General features: G+C 50.2%; 1 protein-coding gene across 1 annotated transcript; it reads right to left on the reverse strand.

The window, feature by feature from the left end:
* Positions 1–1,263: 1,263 nt before the first annotated feature.
* On the reverse strand, positions 1,264–23,069 carry Acer1 (alkaline ceramidase 1). Its single transcript, XM_028863148.2, has 6 exons — positions 22,858–23,069; positions 8,342–8,456; positions 8,116–8,257; positions 7,414–7,551; positions 2,473–2,610; positions 1,264–2,234 (listed from the first exon to the last, which is right to left on the reverse strand). Exons 1-6 carry the CDS (start codon positions 22,975–22,977, stop codon positions 2,066–2,068), a joined length of 822 nt encoding a protein of 273 aa, XP_028718981.1. The 5' UTR covers positions 22,978–23,069; the 3' UTR covers positions 1,264–2,065.
* Positions 23,070–24,324: the final 1,255 nt, after the last annotated feature.

Consider the following 24,324-nt stretch of genomic DNA (forward strand, 5'->3'; position numbering starts at 1 on the left):
CCACCCACGAGGGATGCCTTTCCACCAGCGTGAGACCCCTAAGCAGCACTTTCAATCACTCGGTTTTTGCATCTGTACCATTGTCGGTGAGCACCCATGCGGTTACTGTCTGTCACCTCTACATATGGGGTAGGAGACTCTGTCTGACAGAGAGGATGGCATCCTATAGGTAGGAGTGAACTGAAAATAAAATCTGGAGAGTTCATTTGTGATTATTTTATTTTATTTTATTTTATTTTATATATGCCAATATTTGCCTGAATGTGTTGTCTGCACACCATGTCTGTGCAGTACCCGTAGAGGCCAGGAGAGGGCGTCAGATCTCCTTGGAATGGAGTTACAGACGGGTTCTGGGACTCAAACTCAGGTCCTCTGCAAGAGCAGTCAGTGCTCTTAATTGCTGAGCCAATGCCTCCAGCTCCTTATTTATTTACATCTTTTACTTTTTAAAAATTTTGTCTGTGGTAGTAACGTGGTGTACCACAGCAAGTGTATGAAGGTCAAAACACAACTTGTAGGAGTTGGTTGTCACCTTCTGTTCTCTCCGTGAAAATTCCAGGGATTGAATTCAGGTCATCAGACTGGATCGCAAGCCACCTGAGCCATCTCACCAGCCCACACTTGCAACTTTAATTCATGTAGGTGGATTAAGGGAGAGAAAAACAGACGGAAGGAGAAGGGATGGATGAGTGGATGGATGGATGGATGGATGGATGGGTGGATGGGTGGATGGATGGGTGGATGGATGGGTGGATGGATGGATGGGTGCATGGGTGGGTGGGAGGATGGATGGATGGGTGGATGGATGGGTGGATGGATGGATGGATGGATGGATGGATGGATGGGTGGATGGATGGATGGTGGATGGATGGATGGTGGATGGATGGATGGGTGGGTGGATGGATGGGTGGATGGATGGGTGGATGGATGGTGGATGGATGGATGGGTGGGTGGATGGATGGGTGGGTGGATGGGTAGATGGATAGATGATGGATGGGTGGGTGGATGGATAGATGGATAGATGATGGATGGGTGGGTGGATGGATGGGTGGGTGGGTGGATGGGTGGGTGGATGGATGGTGGATGGATGGGTGGATGAATGGGTGAGTGGATGAGTGAATGGATAGAAGTGACTGAATGGGTGGATTGGATAGTTGGTGGGTGAATGAATGGGTTGTTGAAAGGATGGATGGGTGAATGGATGATAGCTGTGTGGATAGATATTTTCAAGATTATACCAAACATCTCACACACAGGAGCTAATTATAATCAACAGAAACCCCAGGAGGTAAGAAAATTTTATTTACAAACAGTGTTTGAATAGCAACACCAGGAAACATCACACAAAGTTAATACTATGGAGCAGAAAGTCAGACTTTGGCATTTCTATCTCTGTACTCATAGCCACTGTGGAAACCACCCTTGCTCAGGAGCCTTCCCTCTTAGTGCCTAGGATGGTCGCCATGCTCCCCTCTCACATCCCTGTTCCATGATGTCACCCAGGTTGGCCCTCTATTTTCCTCCCTCATGGCCCATGTGTTTGCCACCATGCCCTGAGTGTACACGGTGGTTCAAAGAGGAATATATATATATATATAATATATATACCTATACATGGAGGAGGAGCCTAGAATGTTCTCTAGGATCCTCCCTACTTTCCGAGAACATGGTCATGACCCAAGTTGAATCTATAACACTCATAAATAGTCCCAGATGTGCAAGATGCCAGAGAGCAAGCATCATGCTTCAAGTAGGTACTGTATCAGACACATATCTACCCATTCACACATCTATGCACCACCACATCAATGGCCGTGGAACAGCTCTGGTTCCTCAAGCAGAAGGAGGTCACGGGCCAGTTATGCAGCACACCAGGCAGCCCCTGCCCCTCAGTCACCAAACTAGTACTCAGAGCCGCGAGAAAGGTTATCTTGTGGCCACAGAGCTGGGCAGGGAGTGTGGATGAGGGAAGGGAGATGTGACTGCAAGTGTCCCAGCTGAAGTCCTGGTCCTCTATCCTCAGAGCACAGGAGACTGATGGTCAGAGAGCAGAGACTCCACGAGCTCAGCAGCTCTTGTCATTGTCCTGGATCTCCACATAGGGTAGCCCGATGAACCAACTGTCCCGGGGCCAGTAGTGGACTTTGAGGGTTTCACCTGGCATCTCATACTTGGCATCCACCAAGGCCATGGTCACAATACCATAAGGGAAGGTGAGGCTTATGAGGACATGCCTGTGGGTAAGGGAAGGGTGGTGAGAAATGAAGAGATGCCCGGCCCACTCTTCTTGGATTCTCATGGATACTGAGTAGTATCTATATTTCCAGACTGCTGGGTGTAACCTCGCCCCACCACCTCCACATCCCAGGATCTGGGTCTTGTTCTTCCTGTCCTACACCCCACACCTCCACTCCAAGCTCTGGCATCTGATCTCTCATTTGGGGGTCTTGGGATCCAAAAGGGGTGTTTTACCAAATGCTATGCAGGTAGAAGAAGTGAATCCGCTGCCAGAAACTGCAAAGTACACGGTCGCTGATCCAGCTGGTCAGCGCAGCAGCCCATAAGATCACAGATATCTCAATCAGATGCCGAAGATCCCCATTGCTGGTCCTGGAGACAAAGAGAATGGCTGGGTTGGGGTTATGTGGGTGGATGGAGGGACAGAAGGACAGGTGGATGCATGCATGCATGGATGCATGGATGCATGGATGCATGGATGGATGGATGGATGCATAGATGGGTGAATGGATGTGTAGATGGATGGGTGGGTGGGGTAGGTGGATGGGTGGGTAGATAGATGGATGGGTGGGTGGGTGGACAGATGGGTGGATGGACAACGGGTGGGTATTGGTTGGATGTGTGGGTGGATGGTTGGTTGGATGGATGGATGGATGGATAGATGGATGGATGGGTGGGTGGATGGGTGAGTATGTGAGTGGATGGGTAGTCATCCAAATGGATGAGTGGGTGGATGGTAGATGGAGGACAGGATTGATGGGTGCATTTATACTAATTCCTCTATCCGCGAGATGCGTCTCATAGGTTGGGAGAGGGATGAAGCAAAAGTCATGTTCTCTAGGGAATTGGCTTGCTGTGGGTTAGCTCTGAGGTGTCCCCCAAAGCCCCTTGTGTTAAAAGATCTGTCTTCACCGAGCGATGGTGGTGCACACCTTTAATCCCAGCACTTGGGAGGCAGAGCCAGGTGGATCTCTATGAGTTCGAGGCCAGCCTGATCTACAGAGCGAGATCCAGGACAGGCACCAAAACTACACAGAAAAACCCTGCCTCAAAAAACAAAAACAAAACAAAACAAAAGATCTGCCTTCACCTCCACTCTGTAGGGAGGTGATGAAAGACTTGGGGCCCAGATGTGGTCTTTAGGTCACTTATAATGTGTTCTTGAAGGGGATTGTGGGAACTCCAGTCCCACTGACACAAGTCAATAGGGTCAACCAATCAGTATCCAAACCTCTAAAACAGTCAGCCCAAACAGCAAACAGACAAACAGACAAAAACAATTAGCCCAAACCAGGCACAGAAAGACACATTTACCATCCCAGAACCTGGGAGGATGACTGAGATTTTGGAGGCAAATCTGAGCTACATAGACATAGCCCTCTCTGTCTCTTACTCTCTCCATCTCGCTGCCTCTCTTTCTTTTCTCTCTGTCTCTGCCTCCTTCTGCATCTGTCTGTCCGTCTGTCTGTCTGTCTGTCTGTCTCTCTCTCTCTCTCTCTCTCACACACACACACACACACACACACACACACGCACCATATCTGCCTGTATGTTCCAAGCTTGCTTCAAACTCCTAGGCTAAACTAATCCTCTTGTTTAGCCTCCCAGGTACCTGGGACTATACAGGTCTATGCCCTGTGGGGTCATGTGGGACTAATCTTAACTCGTCATACTGTCTCAGCTATGTTACAGTAGCAGCAGAAAGCTGACAATGGTGCCTACTGTGTGCTAATAGCTGATACTCACTAAGGTGTGTGTGTGTGTGTGTGTGTGTGTGTGTGTGTGACATAGTGCAGTGTATTTTCTGGCGGCTATGTCTTGAGACAACTCAAGATCAGAATCTAGATTCCCAGTCAACAGAGTCAAATCCCACTCCCCAGGAGAAGAATATTCTAGAAATGAATGAGAAAGCCATCCTTTATCAATAGACACACAGGTTCTGCCTACTCACCTCATGATAAAGCTATTCACTGGATTCTTTGACTAGTGGCTTCCAGTTGACTTGACCAATGATATCTATGTCACTTTGGATGATGGCTTCCAGTTGGCTTGACTAACGGTTTTTCCTTGTGCTGCTCTATGGTTCTTGGCATGGCCAATGGCTTCTAATTGACTTGTAGTTTATAGTATGTGATCTATGCTTGGAATTCCACTTAGGAGTTCTGGATGGCTTGACCTATGGATTTTAGTTGGCTCAACCTATGGTACACAGTCAGTTCAACCTATTTTATGCAATTGGCTTGATCTATGGAACATAGTCAGTTTGACGTATTGTACAGAGTTGGCTTAACCTATGGATTTCAGTCAGCTTGATCTATGGTTCACTGTTGGCCTGACCTATGTAGTTCACTGTTGGCTTGACCTATGGTTCCCGCTTGGCTTGACCTATGGTTCACTGTTGATTTGACCTACATAGTTCACTGTTGGCTTGACTTAGGGTTCCCTCTTGGTTTGACCTGTGGTTCACTGTAGGCTTGACCAATAGTTTCCAGTGTGGTGGGCCAATGATTTCTGCTGGGATTGGCCAATGATTTCCAGTTGGTTTGGCCAATGTGACATCCCAGCAGGAACTGGAAGGATTGGATCAGGGCCTTGTGCTATGGAGTATTATTTTAAGATGTGTTGCATTTGTTTATGTTGCATTTGTTTAACTCTGTGAAGCTGTGTTACTTGCCTGTCTAGAACATCTGGTGGTCTAATAAGGAGCTGAACAGCCAATAGTGAGGCAGAAGAAAGAATAGGCGGGGCTGGCAGACAGAGAGAATAATAGAAGGAGAAATCTGGGAAGAAAAGAAGAAGGAGTGAGAGAAGGAGGAGGATGCTAGGGTCCAGACACACAGACACACAGACACACAACCAGCCACGGAGTAAGAGTGAAGGTGAGATATCCAGAAGTAAGAAAAGGAAAAAGTCCAGAGGCAAAAGGTAGACAGGATAATTTAAAGTTAAGAAAAGCTGGCAAGAACCAAACCAAGCTAAGGCCAGGCATTTATAATTAAGAATAAGCCTCCATGTGTGATTTATTTGGGATCTGGGTTGTGGCCCCCCAAAAGAGCTAAGAGTAAAAAACCAACAACAACATCCCTGTAGAAAGACATCTCCTTAGCCACCTCCCTATGTCTTCTCAAGCCAACTGTCCCAGCAGCTGGAGGCCAGAATCTCTGCCAAGGAGGTGCTGGCCCTGAGGATTACTCACTACCATTATTCAACTCATTATTCAAGTTAGTTTAGTTGCATTTAGGTTAAATTTTCATTCCGAGACCAGGTCTCACAATGTATCTCAGGCTGCCCTCGAACTCACCATGTAGCCCAGGCTGGGCTGAAACCTCCTACCTCAGGATCCTGCGCTTCCCAGCTCCCTTTCCAATTTCACAATTGCTCCCTGTCACCCCAACCCCAGTACCCTTGCCTCAGGTCCCCCAACACTCAGAGAGTCCCACCCATCAGCACAAGGATCCAGCCCCACTCTCAGGAATTTTCTTCACTCTGCCCTTTCTTTTTTTGTAAACGATCTCTTTTTTAATAAGTGTTTATCATTGGCTTTATTGAGTAGCCCTGAATCACTATGGGCCAGCATGAGTTACAAAACATAGCCATCACGGCTCTAGCTCAGCGGTAGAGCGACTGGCTTGTGTGTTCAATCCCCAGCACTTGGGGCAAGGGGAATGGAACTATAATTATCAAAAAAGGTTCAACTCTGCATTAATACAGGGGCAGGCAGAGGCAAGAGGACCTCTGTGAGTTCAAGGCCAGCCTGGTCTACATAGAGAGTTCCAGAACAGCCAGGACTACACAGGGAGACCCCGTGTCAAAACAGAGAACCAAACAACAAACTTATGGAAGGGAAGAAACATCTTAAGGAAACGGAGGACGAGCTGTGAGCTGGATGTGGCGGCGCACACCTGTATGGCCAGGAGGGAGGACGAACAGGAGTTCAAGGTCCTTCTCTGCTTCACAGCCAGTCCCGGTGCAGTGTGGGTCCGTGAAACCCCCAAACTAAAAATTAAAATAAGACAGGCTCTGGGCTGCTGAGACGGCTCACAGGCCGAGGCGCTTGCCGCTAACTGACAACCCCAGTTTGATGGACAGGACCCACACCGCGGAAGGAGAGAACTGTCACTGCTTGACCTCCGACCCCCACACATCGCCGTGATGCGCATAAATAAAAATGAGTAAATGAATGTATAGCATGTTTTAAGGCGGACTGTGTTTGCAGGCACACAGACCGCCTTGAAGCCCTTCCTGTCAACGGGTCAACATGGGGAATGGGCGCCCCCTGCAGGAGGCTGGAGTCGGGGAACACCGCTCAGAACACGGGAGAACAGCACGGGACTCCGAACCAGGCCCTTCTCCTAGGCAGCTGCAACCACCACTCGCTTTCTAAAAAGCATTAACAATTGCTTCTTTATGGTGCTGGGAGTAGAACCCACACACTACTACATGTTAAGTAGGGGGCTTTACACTTGAGCCCCCAGCCCCTCACTGGGGGATTCTGGGCGGGGCTCCACCTGACCACGCCCCCAGCTCCTCACTGGGGATTCTAGGCGGGGCTCCACCCTGACCACGCCCCCAGCCCCTCACTGGGGGATTCCAGGTAGGGGCTCCACCCTGACCACGCCCCCAGCCCCTCACTGGGGATTCTAGGCGGGGCTCCACCCTGACCACGCCCCCAGCCCCTCACTGGGGGATTCCAGGTAGGGGCTCCACCCTGACCACGCCCCCAGCCCCTCACTGGGGGATTCTAGGCGGGGCTCCACCCCGACCACGCCCCCAGCCCCTCACTGGGGATTCTAGGCGGGCTCCACCCGACCACGCCCCCAGCCCCTCACTGGGGATTCTAGGCGGGGCTCCACCCCGACCACGCCCCCAGCCCCTCACTGGGGGATTCTAGGCGGGGCTCCACCCCGACCACGCCCCCAGCCCCTCACGAGGTTCTAGGCAGGGGCTCCACCCTGACCACGCCCCCAGCCCCTCACGAGATTCTAGGCAGGGGCTCCACCCTGACCACGCCCCCAGATCCTCACTGGGGTTCTAGGCGGGGCTCCACCCTGACCACGCCCCCAGATCCTCACTGGGGATTCTAGGCGGGGCTCCACCCTGACCACGCCCCCAGCCCCTCACTGGGGGTTCTAGGCGGGGCTCCACCTGACCACGCCCCCAGCCCCTAGCACTCACTTCTTGTACTCTTGGTGCACAATGTAGATAATGTGTATGGCGATGATGTTGAGGGCGTATGCATTGATCGTGGGCTTCACAAACGTCAAGAAGGTGCTGATTAGAGTGGCCAAAATGACGAAGCAGCTGAAGTAGTACCTGAGGGAGGGACGGGATGGGCAGGTGTCTCGGGGGTGCTGGAGGATTCAGTGAGGTCACTTTGAGAAGCCAAAATGGATTTGACAAACCAAGAACTCTGGGGAGTCCAGCTGGATGAGCCTCTGAGTTTGCTCAGGTCTGCTCAGGAAGGACAGGGTTCAAGAGAACCCAGGGTACCAGATCAGAACTAAAGGGAGCCCGAAGTGGGCTGGGAGGATGAAGAGGGAGTCAGAGGATTCAAGAGGCCCGGTAAGGTCAGGTGAGGGGTTCAGGGAAGCTTGGAGATGGGGAACAGGTATTGCATAAGGATTGTGAGGGTTCCTTGCACGGGTTCCTAGAATTCCCCTCCCTGCAGGTAGCCTAGAATTAGGAAAAGCTCCCTGACTTTCCAGGTGGTAATGGGACAGGTATGTGCAAGCCTAGGTAAGTCATAAAAGTTCTTCAGAAGATCCTCGGGTGGCCTGGGGGTAGGAAGGGACTTGAAGCTCTCTCAAACGGTCCCAAGTTGAGGATCGGGGTAAGGGAAGGTCATACGGGGTCCACAGAGGGCTGCCCCTGCTCTACCTGCTCCCCTTGGTGAACTTGGGGAAGTAGCAGCGCGGCATCCACACGCTGTAGCTACTGGCCAGCAACCACAGGATGGAGATCTCATCCAGCAGCTGCCCCACGAAGCTGAGTGTCATGTGGAAATACATGGAGAACAGACCTGTGGGGAGGCGGAGGCAAGCAGAGGCTGTGAGAGGCACGGTTGTTCCGCAACGCTTCCACAGCTTCACACACCAGCACGTACCTATGACCATGAAGAGGACTGAGACTCCGTAGACGGCCCGGGTACGCTTCTGAGCGTAAGGGTGCATGAGGAACATCATGAGGGGTCCGAAGATGAGGAAGAACACATTGCTGAACTGCAGGAGAAGCGAGAACCGAGCTGGTTAGATGGGAAAAGGGCAGGAGCCCACCGAGGGCTCCCCCGCAGCTGCTCCATCATCTGGGCTGTCCAGGAACGAACCAGGATTTGTCCCTCACTCAAATGTCAACATCCCAGAACATCTTCCTGATTTTAGTTTTGTTTTTTGAGGCAGGGTCTCATGGTATGACTCTGACTGTCCTGGAACTTGCTATGTTAGACCAGGCTAGCCTCAAACTCAAAGAGGTCAACCTGCCTCTGCCTCTTGAGTAGTGGGATTAAAGGTGTGTGCCAACCCTCACCTCATTAAAAAAAAAAGTTATTCATTAGTATTATTGGCCTTTAATCGTAGCACTCAGGAGGCAGAAACAGGTTGATCTCTGTGAATTCAAAGCCAGCCAAATTCATCTACATAGAGAATTCCAGGGAGCCAGGGCTATACAGTGAGACTCTGTCTCAAGAAACAAACAAACAAAAATCATCATTGTTACTAATGAAATCCTGAACCTTTAATGGACTACTAGAAAAGAGCTCTACCCTGACCACGCCCCCAGGCCCTCCCTGGGGGATTCTAGGTGGGTCTCACCCATGACCACGCCCCCAGCCCCTCACTGGGGGATTCTAGGCGGGGCTCCACCCTGACCACGCCCCCAGCCCCTCACTGGGGGATTCTAGGCGGGGCTCCGCCCCTGACCACACCCACAGCCCCTCACTGGGGGATTCTAGGTGGGTCTCACCCATGACCCCGCCCCCAGCCCCTCACTAGGGTGTTCTAGGCAGAGGCTTTTCCTCTAAGCCAGTTCATTGACTCCCCCTGATCCTGGCTATCCTTGGGCCATCAATAGCTCCTTCATTCCATCCATTATTCTGTTGGTTCTTTCATTTGCTTGGTGAGGGAAGCACTGAGGACCCACTAAACCTTAGTTGATATGTTCTCCCCCACTTTCCCCTTAGAGGGAAATTCTAAATTTGTGGGCTCTGTAGTTGTGGATTAAAAATATTCAGGACAGGCATGGTGGCTCACACCTTTAATCCCAGCACTCGGGAGGCAGAGGCAGGTGAATCTCCGAGTTTGAGGACAGCCTGGTCTACAGAGTGAATTCCAGACATGCCAGGCTACACAGTGAGATCCTATTTCAAAAACCAAAATATATACATGCATTTAGGAAATGTTCAATGTGGTGATACGTGCCTGTAATCTCACAGATCTGGAGGCTGAGGCAGGAGGACTGCCAGGAGTTCCAAGTCATCCTGGGCTGCAGTGTAGAACCCTGTCATGGTGTAAGACCCTGTCCCCAACAGAGAGACAAGCAAAATGCAGCAGTACCTGTGCACGGCATCCGTCTTGTCTAAGGAGAAGGTTATCTAAAGAATATTTAAAGACTGGGGAATCGCCTGGGCTCTAAACTAGCATTACACCATTGTGTAAAAGGGACCTAAGGGCCAGCAAGAGGGCTCAACAGGTAAAGGTGCTTGCTGCCAAGCCTGGAACCCACTCAGTGGTGGAACAACTGACTCCCACAGACTGTCATTTGATGTTCCCGCCAGCATGCATTCCCTACTACAAAGCCTGAGAGCCAAAATAAACTCTTAAGTTGCTTTTGCCAAGTATTTTGCTACGACAGGTAACCACACAAGTTCTCCACAACCATCCTCCCTTCTTCCCTCTTAGGTAAACAGTGAAGTGCCTCGGTCATGTACAAGGTAAACCCTAGAGACTAATAACACCTTAGCCACACTGATCTGAGTCTCTGATTTCTTCTATTGTAGCAAAAGTACTTGTCAGGCTCCCTTGCAGATACACACAGCCATGTGACTTGATTTTGGCCAATGAGATACAGGTATAACCATTGCTTCCAGGCTGTGTTTCTAAAGTTAAAGGGGTTGCCCTGTCACTCTCCACTTCCTGTTCCTCCCCTCCACTTCCCTCTTTTTCCCTTTCTCTTCTGTTTCCTCTCTCTCTCCTTCCTTCCTTCCTTCCTTCCTTTGTGGGACAGGGTCTCACTTGGTAGCAAAGCAAGCCTTCCAACTCAGCCTCCTGAGTGCAGATGTTACAGATGCGCACCACCATGTGAGTAAGAATGGCAGAGCAGAAAGGTAGAAATGGGCTGTCAGAGGGCCGAGTGGGTGAAGGTGCTTGCCACCTGCCTGTCCAATATGGGATGTCCTTCTGTATGCTGCAAACATGTGTTGCTTTTATTGATTGATGAATAAAGCTGCTTTGGCCTATGGCAGGGCAGAATATAGCTAGGTGGGAAAGCCAGACTGAATACAGGGAGAAAGGTCAAGAGAGACACCAGCAGCTGCCAGAGGAGCAAGATGTATTAGAACAGAGGTAAAGCCATGAGACATGTGGGAGAACATAGATTAATAGAAATGAATTAATTTAAGTTGTAAGAGCTAGTTAGTAATAAGCCTGAGCAATAGGCCAAACAGTATGAAATTAATATTAAGCCTCTGAGTGACTATTTTAAAAGCGGCTATGGGACTGGACAGGACAGAAGAAACTGATTACAACTGTCTACCTAGGTTCTATCACCAGGACCCCACATGATAGAAGAAGAAAACAGACTCATGAAAGCAGTCCTCTGGCCTCCATATTTCATGCTGTGGTGCATGCAAATGTGCACACGCGTAAATTAATAAAGAAGGAATCAAGCAGTGGTTTTGTTTTATTTTCCTTAGTGCTTTGAGACAGCTCAGAATGACCTTGAACTCATGATCCTTCTGCCTCTATCTCACAAGTGCCAGGATGGAAGGTGGATCCACCATGCCTGGCTGAACCAAGCAATTTGATGGTGTTTTTTTTTTTTTTGGTTTTTCGAGACAGGGTTTCTCTGTGTAGCTTTGCGCCTTTCCTGGAGCTCACTTGGTAGCCCAGGCTGGCCTCGAACTCACAGAGATCCGCCTGCCTCTGCCTCCCGAGTGCTGGGACTAAAGGCGTGCGCCATCACGCCCGGCTTGATGGTGTTTTTGAGTTGCAAAAAATCTTCAGTTCTAGAGCCATCTACTTAAGGCTGGAGAGATGGCTCATCAGTTAAGAGCATAGCCTCAAGAGACTTTTGTCCTCGCACCCACATGGCGACCCACAACCATCTGTGACTCCAGTTCCAGGGGATCTGATGCCCTCTTCTGGCCTCTGTGGGTACTGCACGCACAAGGTGCACATAACATCATGCAGACAAAACACTCATACATATAAAACAAAATAAATAAATCTACAAAATCTAGAGGGCTGGAGAGATGGCTCAGAGGTTAAGAGCACTGGCTGTTCTTCCAGAGGTCCTGAGTTCAATTCCCAGCAACCACGTGGTGGCTCACTACCATCTGTAATGAGGTCTGGTGCCCTCTTCTGGCCTGAAGGGACACATGCAAGCAGAACACTGTATACATAAATAAATAAATAAATCTTTAAAAAAAAAATCTACAAAATCTAGAACCATCAAGCCGGGCAGTGGTGGCAGCGGGTGCACACCTTTAATCCCAGCACTCAGGAGGCAGAGCCAGGCAGATCTCTTTGAGTTTGAGGCCAGCCTGGGCTATAGAGTGAGATTCAGGACAGGCACCAAAATAACACAGAGAAACCCTGCCTCAAAAAACCTAAATAAATAAATAAATAAATAAATAAATAAATAAATAAATAAATAGATCTAGAACTATCTTCTTCCAGACCACATTGGAGTTGTGTGTTCTATGCCTTCCTCCATCCCTCTCTGCCTTCCTGTGGTGAGCCAGAGTCTCTCACTGAACCTCTCCATTTCTGCTGGGCCCATAAACTCTCAAGACCCACCAGTCTCCACTCTCCCAGTGCTGGGGTCTCGTGCATACTCAGATATGCCCTGATGTTTATGCAAGTGCTGTGGATTTGAACTCAGGCCCACATGCTTGAGGAGCATGCTTATCCCGGGAGCCGCCTCTGCAGTCCCTGGATGGGCCACAATTAACAGGTACAGGTGCCAAGTCCTGCACAGCCTAGTCCTGGGAACTTGACTGGAGGCATGAGGAAATCAAGACAAGACAGACACACAGACACCTACAGAAAAGCTGGGATCAGGTGGACCACGCCCTCTGATGGAGCTGTACTAGCAATAGCCAAGATACGCAAAGCATTTATTTCATTTGTCGGAATGGAGGAGGCAGGCTCACGATACATAGTTGAGCATCGTGATTTACCTATTTCCCATGGAGGTCTCTGTAAGGGAGCCGTTACAGGCTGTGGAGATCTCTGAGGAGGGAGCTAAGGTTGCTTGTTTTTGCCCACACTCAGACCAGCGGAGGACCTTGCCAGTTCCCTGAGTCTCACTCCAGAAGCGTTTGCCATTCCCTTGGGTGTGAGGCATTGGGGTCCTTGATATAGCTGCGGTCAAATGCATTCACTCAGAGCTTCTTCTGATCCCTGTGCTTAGGGTCTAAGTGGCGTGGGCTCTAATCCTTGCTCCCTTGTGCAATAACCATGAAGCTGTGGAATGGTTCCCCTGCATCCACATCTGACCTGTGAAATAGGCACGATCACCCTTAGCATTGCTGACCCAAAGGCCCCAGGACTTACTGGCCTCTGTGGCTACAGTTTCCGTCGGGTTAAGAACACCTGCCGGTCAGCAGTCAAGAGCACTGGCTGCTCTCCCAGAGGACCTGGGTTCAATTCCTGGCACCTGCATGACAGCTTACAGCTGTCAGTAACTCCAGTTCCAAGGGATTCAACACCCTCCCCTCACACAGACACACGTGTGGGCAAAACAGCAGTGAATATAAATTAAAAAATAAAATAAATACTGAAAGGAAAAGAAGACCTGCCAGCTGTGGAGCTAGCCTGTGATCCCAGCTACTCCAGAAGGCAAGACAGAAGAAATCAAAGTGAAGGGGTGGCCTTGGGGGCCCCAGGGACAGTTTAGTGGGTGAACTCAGGTCATAAGGACTTGAGTTCAAATCCTCAGAACCCATGCAAACCTAGACTCAGCAATGTGCAGCTGGAATCCTGGTCTCTTATGGAGTGGCGAGAGACAGAGACTAGAGTGTGGTGGTATTGTGTTCCCCAAAATATTGTGTACCTTAATAAACTTATCTGGGGTCAGAGAACAGAAAAGCCACTAGTTAGGCAATGATAGCACACGCCTTTAATCCTAGCATTCCAGACAGAAATCCCTCTGGATCTCTGTGAGTTCAAGGCCACATTGGAAACAGCTAGGCATGGTGACTCACATCTTTAATCTCATAAAGTGAGCCTTTAATCCTAGAGAATGATGGTAGAAAGCAGAAAGTTATATAAGGCGTGAGGACCAGAAACTAGAAGCATTTGGCTGGTTAAGCTTTCAGGCTTTGAAGCAGCACAGTTCAGCTGGGATTCATTCTGGATGAGGACTAAGAGGCTTCCAGTCTGAGGAAACAGGACCAGCTGAGGAACTGGCAAGGTGAGATAGCTGTGGCTTGTTCTGTCTCTCTGACCTTCCAGTATTCACCCCAATAACCGGCCTCGGGTTTGATTTTATTAATAAGAACTTTGAAGATTCCTGCTACACTAGAGAATCACCAGAAGCGTACCAGCTCGGCGTGGGCAACTCAGCAGCAAACAGCAAAGACAGGCACCTCTGAGGAGGGGGACAGCAAGGACCGGCACCAGGGCTGGCCCCTGGCCTGCACACACGGGCCACGGTGCGTGTGTCCCACATCCACACACACGAGTGCGCACACACATTCACAAGTACTTGTGTTCCGCGGTGTCTACAGGTGACCTGTGACATAGACATCAGGCCAGTGGGACGGCTGAGCGGGTGAAGGCGCTTGCTGCCAAGCTGATGACCTGAGCTTGGTCCCTGGAGCCCACACGGTGGAAGGAGAGAACCAACTCCCGAAAGCTGCCCTCTGACGGCCACACGCACACACACACACACACACACACACACACAGACACACACACAAATCAATAAATTTTATTTTAAAATAATAATTTAAAAATTTTAAAAATACATCCATACTCATGCAAGCAGGTGGGTCATGAGATAAGAGAAAATTGATCTGAAAATGAAGAGGACTGGTTGGGAAGAGAGGGGGACCCACAGGAGTGGAAGGGGGCGGGAGAGGATGAAGGGGCAGAGGTCAGACTATGCTGTGTACATGTATGAAAGTGTTACAGTGGAACCATTACAGATGATTGACATCTACCAAAAAACAAGGCTGAGACATTATGCAGAGAGGGAGAGAAAGAGGGAGAGGAGAGAGAGAGAGAGAGAGAGACCTTAGAACACACAGGTCTAAATGGGAGGTCTCTATCAAATCCTTTCTCCTCAGAACTCAGGGAACCCCATGGAAGAGGAGGCAGAAAGGGTGCGAGCTAGGAGTGATGGAGGACACCAAGAGAGCAAGGCCCTCTGAATCAACTGAGCAAGGCGTATATGAACTCAAGCCCAGGACCTGTTCAGGTCTGCACCAGGTCCTCTGCATACGTGTTATGGCTGTTAGCTTAGTATTTTTACAAGGCTCCTGAGTGTGTGAATAAGCAGGTCTCTGACTCTTGTGTCTGCTCTTGGGCTCTTTTCTTCCTGTCGGTTTGTCTTGTCCAACTTCTTGTGACAGTTTTTGTTTTTATCTTTTTGTTTGTTTGATTTTTTTTTTTTTTTTTTTTTTTTTTGGTTTTTCGAGACAGGATTTTCTGTGTAGCTTTGCGCCTTTCCTGGAACTCGCTTTGGAGACCAGGCTGGCCTCGAACTCACAGAGATCCTCCTGACTCTACCTCCCGAGTGCTGGGATTAAAGGCGTGCGCCGCCGCCGCCGCCGCCCCCCGCCGCCCCCACCCGCCGCTTTGATTGTTTTGTTTTGTTTCTTCAAGAGAAAGTTTCTCTGTATAGCCTTGGCTGTCCTGGAACTTGCTATGTAGACCAGGCTAGCCTCAAACTCAGCGCCACAACCTCTGTTTTTTGTTTTGTTTTGTTTAAATTGTTTTTTTGAGAAAAAACTTAAAATTGGATGAGTAGGGAGGAGGAGAGGATCTGGAAGAACATGGGGGAGGGGAAGAGTATAATCAAAATATATTTAAATTTAAAAATTCATTTAAATAATAATTAAAAAAAAAAGACTGAATGTGGTAGAGCACAACTTTAGTCCCAGCCTGAGAGGCAGAAGCAGGCAGATCCCTGTAGGGCAGCTAGGATTACAGGCCAGTTTCACATCAGTCTGCTTTCTTTGCTGTGATGAATAAATACCATGACTGAAAGCAGCCTGGAGAGCAGATGGCTTATTTCATCATCACAGACTTGTGCCAAGCCTGATGACATCATCACAGACCATCATGAAAGGACATCGGGACAGGACCTCTAGACAGGAACCTGGAGGCAGGAGCTGACGCAGAGGCCATGGAGGGTGCTGCTTACTGGCTTGCTCCCCATGGCTTGCTCAGCCTGCTTTCTTATAGAACCCAGGACCAGCAGCCCAGGGATGGCACCACCCACAGTGGGATGGGTCCTCCCATCAATCTTCAAGCAAGACAAAACCCCACAGCTTGCTCACAGATTAATCTGAGGGAGGAATTTTCTCAATTGGAGTTCCATCTTCACAGATGAGCCTAGCTTGTGCCAAACTGATATACTAACAAGCACAGCTATAATGACTTTGTCATTAAAAAACAAAAGAGAGTGCTGGGCGGTGGTGGCGCACGCCTTTAATCCCAGCGCTTGGGAGGCAGAGCAGGCGGATCTCTGTGAGTTCAAGGCCAGCCTGGACTACTAAGTAAGTTCCAGGAAAGGTGCAAAGCTACACAGAGAAACCCTGTCTTGAAAAACCAAAAAAAAAAAAAAAAAAAAAAAAAAGAAAAAGAAAAAGAAAAAAGAAAGGAAAAGAAAACGACGCCTTAAAGACTCAGCAGAAGGAGATGACATTAAAGTAAAAAGCAAAGAAAAGAAAAAAAAAAAAAAAAAAGAAAAAGAAAAAAAGACTCCAAGAAAATAAAAGACTCCAAGCATCTTGGACTACATAACAAGACCCTGTCTCAAAATAGAAGTTGAAAAGAAGACTTCAGGGAATGCTCAGAGGTGCAGTCTCTGCCTAGAATCCCCCCAGTGGGGGCTGGGGACATGGTCAGGGGGAAGCACTGTTGTTTGTTTTTGCTCTTTTGGGGGGCCCACCACCCAGCTCCCAAATAAACCACACAGAGGCTAATTCTTAATTAAAAATGCCTGGCCTTAGCTTGCCTTATTTCTTGCCAGCTTTCCTTAACTTAAATGATCCCATCTACCCTTTGCCTCTGGGCTTTTCCTGGTCTCTTACTTCTGTAAATCTTACTCTTACTCAGTAGCTTGCTGTGTAGCTGGGTGGCTGATGCCTGGAGTCCTCCTCCTTCTCTCACTTCTAGATCTCTCTTCTCCCAGATTTCTCCTTCTGTTTATTCTCTCTGCCTGCCAGCCCTGCCTTGTTACTGATTGTTCAGTTCTTTAATAGAGCATCAGTGTTTTAGACAGGCACAGTAACACAGCTTCACAGAATTAAACAAAAGCAACATAAAAAAAAGTAACACACCTTAAAATAATATTTCCCAACAGAGCACCATCTAGAATCCTCCAGTGAGGGTCTGTGGACGTGGTCATAGTGGAGCCCCTGCCTAGAATCCTCCAGTGAGGGTCTGAAGGCGTGGTCAGGTGGAGCCCCACAGTGAGGGCCTGGGGCAGGGGCAGAGGTGGAGCTCTGTCTAGAATCCCCCAGTGAGGGGCTGGGGGCAGGGCAGGGGTGCAGCCCTGCCTAGAATCCTCACGTGAGGAGACAGGTATGTTGTTCAGGCTACGGCCCTTGGCTTTGAAGAGGTTATAGTTTTCATATCCAGTACTGTAAACCAATAAACAATCACTATAACAAATCCCACTTACATATCATTGTGCGTTTGGAGGAGGCAGGGAGAGGTGGTAGGGAGAACCTGTTAGGTCTACTGAGTCAGGGACTGTCTCCAGGAGTCACCTTGACACCCTTTGCCCTACATTCTGGTTCCCACAGAGGGCACCTGTCATCTACAACACCCCCGCTCCCCTGACAGGATCACTTGCTCCCATTTATTACCTGCCTGGGGTTGTGGGTTGGGGCGGAGTACCTGGAGGCAGTGCCTGTTTCAGGACAAGACTTACCTGTAGGAATTACCATCTGCGTGGTGGTTTAACAGTCATTAGGCACCCTCCCAGCCCAGCAGTTAAGCAAGCAGGGCTTTGAATCAGGCTCCCGTGCAGTTTTCTGTTGTGACCCTGGGAAAGTAACTAAGTCTCTCTGGGCTTTGTTTCCCTCTTGTTAGAATGTGGAAAGAGTCTCTCATCTCAGGACTCAGACTGAGGCTGGAGGATTTTTTTTTCCTGACAGGGTTTTTCTGTGTAGCCCTGGCTGTCCTAGAACTCTTTCTGTAGCCCAGGTTGGCCTCAAACTCACAGAGATCCCCTGGCTCTGCCTCCCAAGTGCTGGGATTAAAGGTGTGTGCCACCACCACCCAGCTTGGGTTCAGACTCTAATAACCCACTTTAAAAAGCCAGGTAGCGAGCTGGAGAGATGGCTCAGAGGTTAAGAGCATTGGCTGCTCTTCCAGAGGTCCTGAGTTCAATTCCCAGCAACCACATGGTGGCTTGAGATGAGATCTTGTACCCTCTTCTGACATAAAGGTGTACATGCAGACAGAACACTGTATACACAATAAATCAATCTTGAGAGAGGAAAAAAAACCCAGGTAGGGGCTGGAGAGATGGCTAAAGGGTTAGAGCTCTGGCCATTCTCCCAGAGGACCCAGGTTCGATTCCCAGTACAAGGTGAGCGGGGAGTGGTGGAGCACATCTTTAGTCTCAGCACTGGGGAGGCACATCTCTATGAGTTCAGGGCCAGCCTGATCTACAGATCGAGTTCCAGGACAGCCAGAACTACATAATGAGACCTTAATAAATAAATAGCAAGATGGACTTCACCTGACGTTGACTTCTGGTTTACGCATGCACATACATACATGAATACACACACACACACACCTGTACACACAAGAGACCCAGAGAAGCCTGAACTCCATGGGCTGGGGCAGACGCCCCTCACTAGTAATCCTGTAACCCTGGCCTCTTATCTGGGTGTACCCACCTCCATATTTGTCTGTCTGAACTAACCTGTATTCAGTTGTTTTTGCTCCAACAGTGAATCAACAGGAACACAGAGGCTGCAGATAGTGGACCAGAGAGGCCTGGACCTCCATCCTTGGCACACAGCATTCAGGGAAGAGCCAGAGGTGGCCAGCAGTGAGCTGGCTCAGAGGAGGACATGGGGAGAGTATGGTGGATGGCAGCCCACAACCCCTCCCGCTTGTTCCCTGCCCTGGTCTCTAGCTCCTGCCTCCCTGTATTTCCTTGGGCTGTGTGTTCTGTATCTTCACAGTCGCTTGGGGCTGGAGCGAGGACGTGTCAGCAATTAGGAGCACTTGCTGAGCTTGTAGGACCCAAGTTTGGTTCCCAGCTCCAATCACACAGCTCACAAGTGCCTGTAAGTCCAGCACCAGGCGGCCAGTGCCTTTTTCTCAAGGCTCCTGGACACATATAGCACACACTCACACAGACACACACACACACAGACACACACACACACACACACACACACACACACACACACACAACACACACACACACACGCAGGTAAGTACAGAAATACAGTCCCTGGGAGCCTGGGAGCCTTGAAGCTTCCCTAAGCATCCAGGAAACCCAAAGCCAGCAGGCAAACAGGTGCCAACTGCTATGACTCTCAAGGTCACCCTCTGTCCCACTGAAGCCAGCTCTTCCTCACTCTTGACCTCTGGGCTCCCCACAGTTCCTCCTTGGCTCTTTCAGCCAGTGTCTGTCGGTCATCCAGGTACCCCAGCTGCTGCCATGCTGTGCCGCAGGGTCCGCAGCTCCCCACGATCTCTGATAAAGCCTCTGGTTTGGCCCTGGTTCTGTCGTCATACGCCCGGGTTCAGCTTCTTCAACATTACCAACCATTTCCCAACAGGCTGTGCTTCCTCACGTCACAGCTTAACGCCACCATCTCTAGTCCCCCGCATCCTCCTTCCTCAGTTAGCTATCAGGCACCTCGTACCAAGACACACACACAATTAAAATGTGACTAACAGTGCTCTCAAAAAGGACCTGAGTTTTACTCCCAGCACGAGTGTCAGGCAGCTGATGACCGTAAGTCCAGCTCTGGAGGACCAGACACCTCTGGCTTCCAAGGGCACCCATACTCACATGCACATACCGCCCCCACACACGTGTATATATAATTAAAAATTTTTTTTTAATTTTTTGGTTACTTTGAGACAGTGTGTTTCTTTACATAGCCTTGGCAGTCCTGGAACTCCCCATGTAAACCAGGCTGGCCTTGAACTCACAGAGGTTTTTCACCTGCCTCTGTTTATGGAGTGCTGGATTAAAAACTTGGTTACCATTCCTGACCAAAATAAGTCTTCCCAAAATGCAATTTAAAAGTTTCTTCAGTGGGCATGGTGGTGCACTCCTTTAATTCTGGCACTTTGTATGTAGAGGCCGGCGGGTTTTGGTGAATATGAGGCCAGCCTGGTCTACATAGTATGTTTCAGGACAGTCAGTGCTATGTATTGTGACCTTGTTTAAAAAAAATTATTAAGAATAGACAAGAAAGCAGGCAGTGGTGGCGCACACCTTTAATCCCAGCACTCGGGAGGCAGAGGCAGGAGGATCTCTGTGAGTTTGAGGCCAGCCTGGGCTACAGAGTGAGATCCAGGACAGCTGGGACTATAAAGAGAACTATGTTTTGAAAATAACAAACTTATCTTCCCCTTTTTTACAGGGTCTCCAGCAGGGCAGGCTGGCCTCCAACTTGCCAAGTAGCTGAGGCGACACTGGGGATAATCCTCCTGCCTCAGTCTCTGGGGTGCTGGGATGATAGGTGCACACCACGATTGGTTTCCTTCCTTCCTCTCCCTTCAGTTTCCACCCTGTCCTGTTGACAGCCTCACACTGTAGCCCAGGCTAGTTTGGAAGTCACCACGCAGGCCAGGGTGGCCTAACTCTTGGTAATATCTTCCTGCCTCACCTTGCTGAGGTTGGCAGGCTGGGCCACCACCACACCCGGCTTCTGCCAATAAAGTTTTACTGGCTTACAACCTTATCCAGGCTCATTTACATATTCCCCAGGGCTCTCTGCCTTGGTGAAGTAGAAGTAAACTCTGGAAAAAGGCCCAGTTCAGGGCTGGAGAGATGGCTCAGCAGTTAAGAGCACTGACTGCTCTTCCAGAGGACCCAGGTTCAATTCCCAGCACCCACATGGCAGCTCATAACTATCTGTAACTCCAGTTTCAAGGGATCTGGCACCTTCACACAGACATACATGCGGGCAAAACACAAATGCACTTGAAAAAAAAAAAAAACCCAGTTCACACACAGCCAGAAACTCTCACCAGTTAGGTCTGGTCCTCAGACCTCCACACTGGTGAGTGTCCACACACAGAATAAATAAGTTGATAACTAAAATGCACTTGGGAGGTTGAGGTCAGGCGGGGTGAGGGTCTCAAGCCCCAAACAAAATGAAAGAACAAAAGCCAAACGGATTCATGCTGAGGGAAGCTTCACTCTCATTTTGTGAAACACTCGGACTGAGCGTGGAACTGTCCCAGTGGCTGAGGGTGTGAAGTCTCTCTTGGGTTGTGTGGCGACCCTCCAGGTGTGATGGACACTGCTGCGGACTAGGGCTGCTGCGGAGGGGGCGGGGTAGGCAAGATGGACACTTGGGGATGAGAGGCCGAGCCACAGCCAAACCTGACTCAGCACTCTCTAGGCATCTTTTATAGGGGGACCCTTCATAGTGGACTGAACCGGCCAGAGAATTTTCTGGATCATAAGGGCTTCCTCAAAATCATAAAGAGTAACTGTAGAAACCCAGCCCTCTCTGGCCTCTCCCAAATGGTACTTTCAAACTGGTCCAATAACCAGATGGAAACTGAGGACCATGGACTGACCACACAGAAACTAGACCCTCACTGGGGTATTCTAGGCGGGGCTCCACCCTGACCACATCTCCAACCCCTCACTGGGGAATTCTGGGCGGGGCCCCACCCTGACCCCCCCCAGTCCACTGGGGATTCTGGCGGGGCCCACCCTGACCACGCCCCCAGCCCCTCACTGGGGGATTCTAGGCGGGGCTCCGCCCTGACCACGCCCCCAGCCCCTCACTGGGGATTCTAGGCAGGGCAGAGGTGAGATGACAACCTTCTCTCCTTTCAGCATGTCAGTCCCAGGGATTGAACTCAGGTTGTTGGCAATCGCCTTTACCCCTTGAGTCATCTCACCAACCCTTCCTGCATTTTTGTTGCAAGGAAACACACTCTCTCTCTCACACACAACAACACACATGCACACACACGCATGCAGAGACACACACATGCACACACACAAGTGTGTCTTGGATCTTTAAGCAGGAGGCTCGTTCCTAACCTAGCTCAGTCCCTGAAGTACCTGCTGCACAGTGAGACACCCCTGCCGGCGTCTCCCTGTCTCCCCACGAGGCTGTGTGGATCAGATGAGATTGTGGAGGTGAAAGGTCTGTCCCATGTGCACACAGCAAGCAGGGAGTAAAAGCTAGCGTTGGGTGTGGTGGGTGTGAGCTCCCAGTCCCAGCCTTCAGATCCAAACGCCATCGGACACGCATGGCAGCTAGCCTGGGCTGCGTGTTCCAGAACCTGTCTCCAGAAAAGCCAAGTGCTGACGCTTCCCATGGCTAAGCAACTCTGTTCCAGGCAGTGACAGCAAGCTCAAGTGGCCTCTCTGCCTGCCCGCATCCTTCGAGTTTCTCCAACACCGTCATCGCGTATAAAGCACCGAGAGTTGAGTACTCCCTGTGTTGCGGTACGTCAGGTACAGGAAGATAAAGACTGGAGTGGTTCAAATAGGATCACGAAACGGGAAAAGTGGGATGGACCCATCATCCTTGGCTGGGGGGCTGCAGGTAAAAGGACAGGCATCCAGCCGGGCAGTGGTGGTGCATGACTTTAATCCCAGCATGCGGGAGGCAGAGGCAGGTGGATCTCTGAGTTCCAGGCCAGCCAGGACAGACGCCAAAGCTACACAGAGAAACCCTGTCTGGGGCGGGGAGAGGAACAGGCATCCTTACTTCCTCCAGACAACCTCACTGACTCAAAGAGCCTCCTCTGGGAGTCCTAAAGGCTGCCAGTGTACCCACCATCGCAGCACCATCAGAAATTAGTCTAAAAACCTGCCATTGATCTCAGTTCTACAAGAAGGTGGATGAATGAATGGATACAAGCTGATCCACTTGGCCACACACAGAGACAGCCAACCACTCAAACGAGATTCCCTGTGGAGGTACTGTGTCTTCATCCAGCATTTTGCAAGCCTACCCCATCCCACCCTTCCCAGAGCCCCTGCCCAGGCCCTCACCGTATTGTAGAACTCAGCCACCAGCTCCGAGTGCTGGAAATTGCTCTCGCACCAATCCACCTCAGAGCTCTGGTAGGCAAAGACGCTGGGCATCTTTGCTCTGCTCTGGTGCTGATGCATGTGTCCCGTGCCTGGCAGAGGCGCGCCAGCTGAGTGAGCGAGCCTAGGAGTGCCCAGCCCAGGCGAGGTGGGGACAGAACAGCTCAGGGCCCCCGGAGCAGGCTAAGAGGAAAAACCTGCTGGGCGGCTCCCCTATTGCACCAGGTAGCCTGGCAGATGTGCACGGTAGGGCACCGAGGCCGCCCTGGGCAGCGGCGGCGGAGAGGGTGGTGCTGTTTGGGTGACAATGAGAAGGGAGGAGGCCACCCAAGCTGGCACTTGAGGAGCAAGACATGAGGGGAGTGACTGCTGTAATTCTGTGGCAATAAGGGGAGAGCAGCGCCCAGTGGGCAGAGCGCTCTGCTATCCCGTGCAAGGCTCCGAGGTCTACCCCAGCACCCACAGAACCAGCTGTGGTGGGGACACTTGTCATCCCAAAGCTCAGCAGGAGGGTGGGGAGCTCAAGACTGGGCTAGGCTTTGGAGACCTGGTCTCCAAAGAGAAGGTAAAAATCCCGCTGGGGCTCTGGAACACCAGCTGCTCTTCCAGCAGAGCTGGGTTCAATTCCCAGCACCCACAACGGTGGCTCACGGCCATCCATAACTCTGGTTCCAGGGAATCCAGCTGTCCTTTCTGGCCTCTGTGGGGCACCAGACATATGTGCAAGCAAATGCTTGTGCACATAAGGTAAAATAGCACTTAAAAAAAAAAAAGAGGGCCAGGGCTGGACGGACTATGTTGGGAGAGCACTGTCCTGGTGTGCAGGAAGTCCTGGGTTCCACGCCCGCTGTGGCAGGAGACGCCAGCATGCATCTGTCATCCCAGTCTTCAGGAGGTGGAGGCAGGATGATCTGGAGTACAAGGCTACATAGCAAGCCTGAGGCCAGTCTGAGCTAATGAGACCTCATCTCAAAGACAGATAAACTGGGAGGTAGAGGCAGGGAGGTCTCTGTGAGTTCAAGGCCAGCCTGGTCTACAGAGTGAGTTCCCGACAGCCTGGGCTACACAGAGAAACCCTGTCTCGAAAAAAAACAAAAGAACCAACCAAATAAACAAACAAAAACCACCCAATAAGTCTACAGAAGGTCAACGGTTCTCGTTTCTCAGACAGACAGACAGGGAGCAATGTCACATGGTGGTAAAAGTCTGAATGGGTTTAAAAAAAAAAAAAAAAAAAAAAAAGGTGTTTTGAGACAGGCTGTCATGGTGTAGCTCAAGTTGGCCTGAAACTGGCAATCCTGTCTCCAGTTTTTGTTTGTTTGTTTTTTGTCCCCCCCCCCTTCTACCTGCCTCACTATGTAATGCAGGATGGACTCCAACATACCATGCCCCTGCCTCAGGCTTCCAAGTACTACCAGGGTAACAGGT

Source organism: Peromyscus leucopus, chromosome 22, assembly GCF_004664715.2.
Source record: "Peromyscus leucopus breed LL Stock chromosome 22, UCI_PerLeu_2.1, whole genome shotgun sequence".
Classification (NCBI taxonomy): Eukaryota; Metazoa; Chordata; class Mammalia; order Rodentia; family Cricetidae; genus Peromyscus; species Peromyscus leucopus.

Coding starts and splice junctions, on each gene's coding strand:
- Acer1 (XM_028863148.2), bottom strand. CDS start 22,977: ATGCATCAGCACCAGAGCAGAGCAAAGATGCCCAGCGTCTTTGCCTAC. Junction 8,258..8,341: donor AGTCCTCTTCATGGTCATAG/GTACGTGCTGGT, acceptor GCCTCCCCACAG/GTCTGTTCTCCATGTATTTC. Junction 2,235..2,472: donor TTCTACCTGCATAGCATTTG/GTAAAACACCCC, acceptor CCTTACCCACAG/GCATGTCCTCATAAGCCTCA.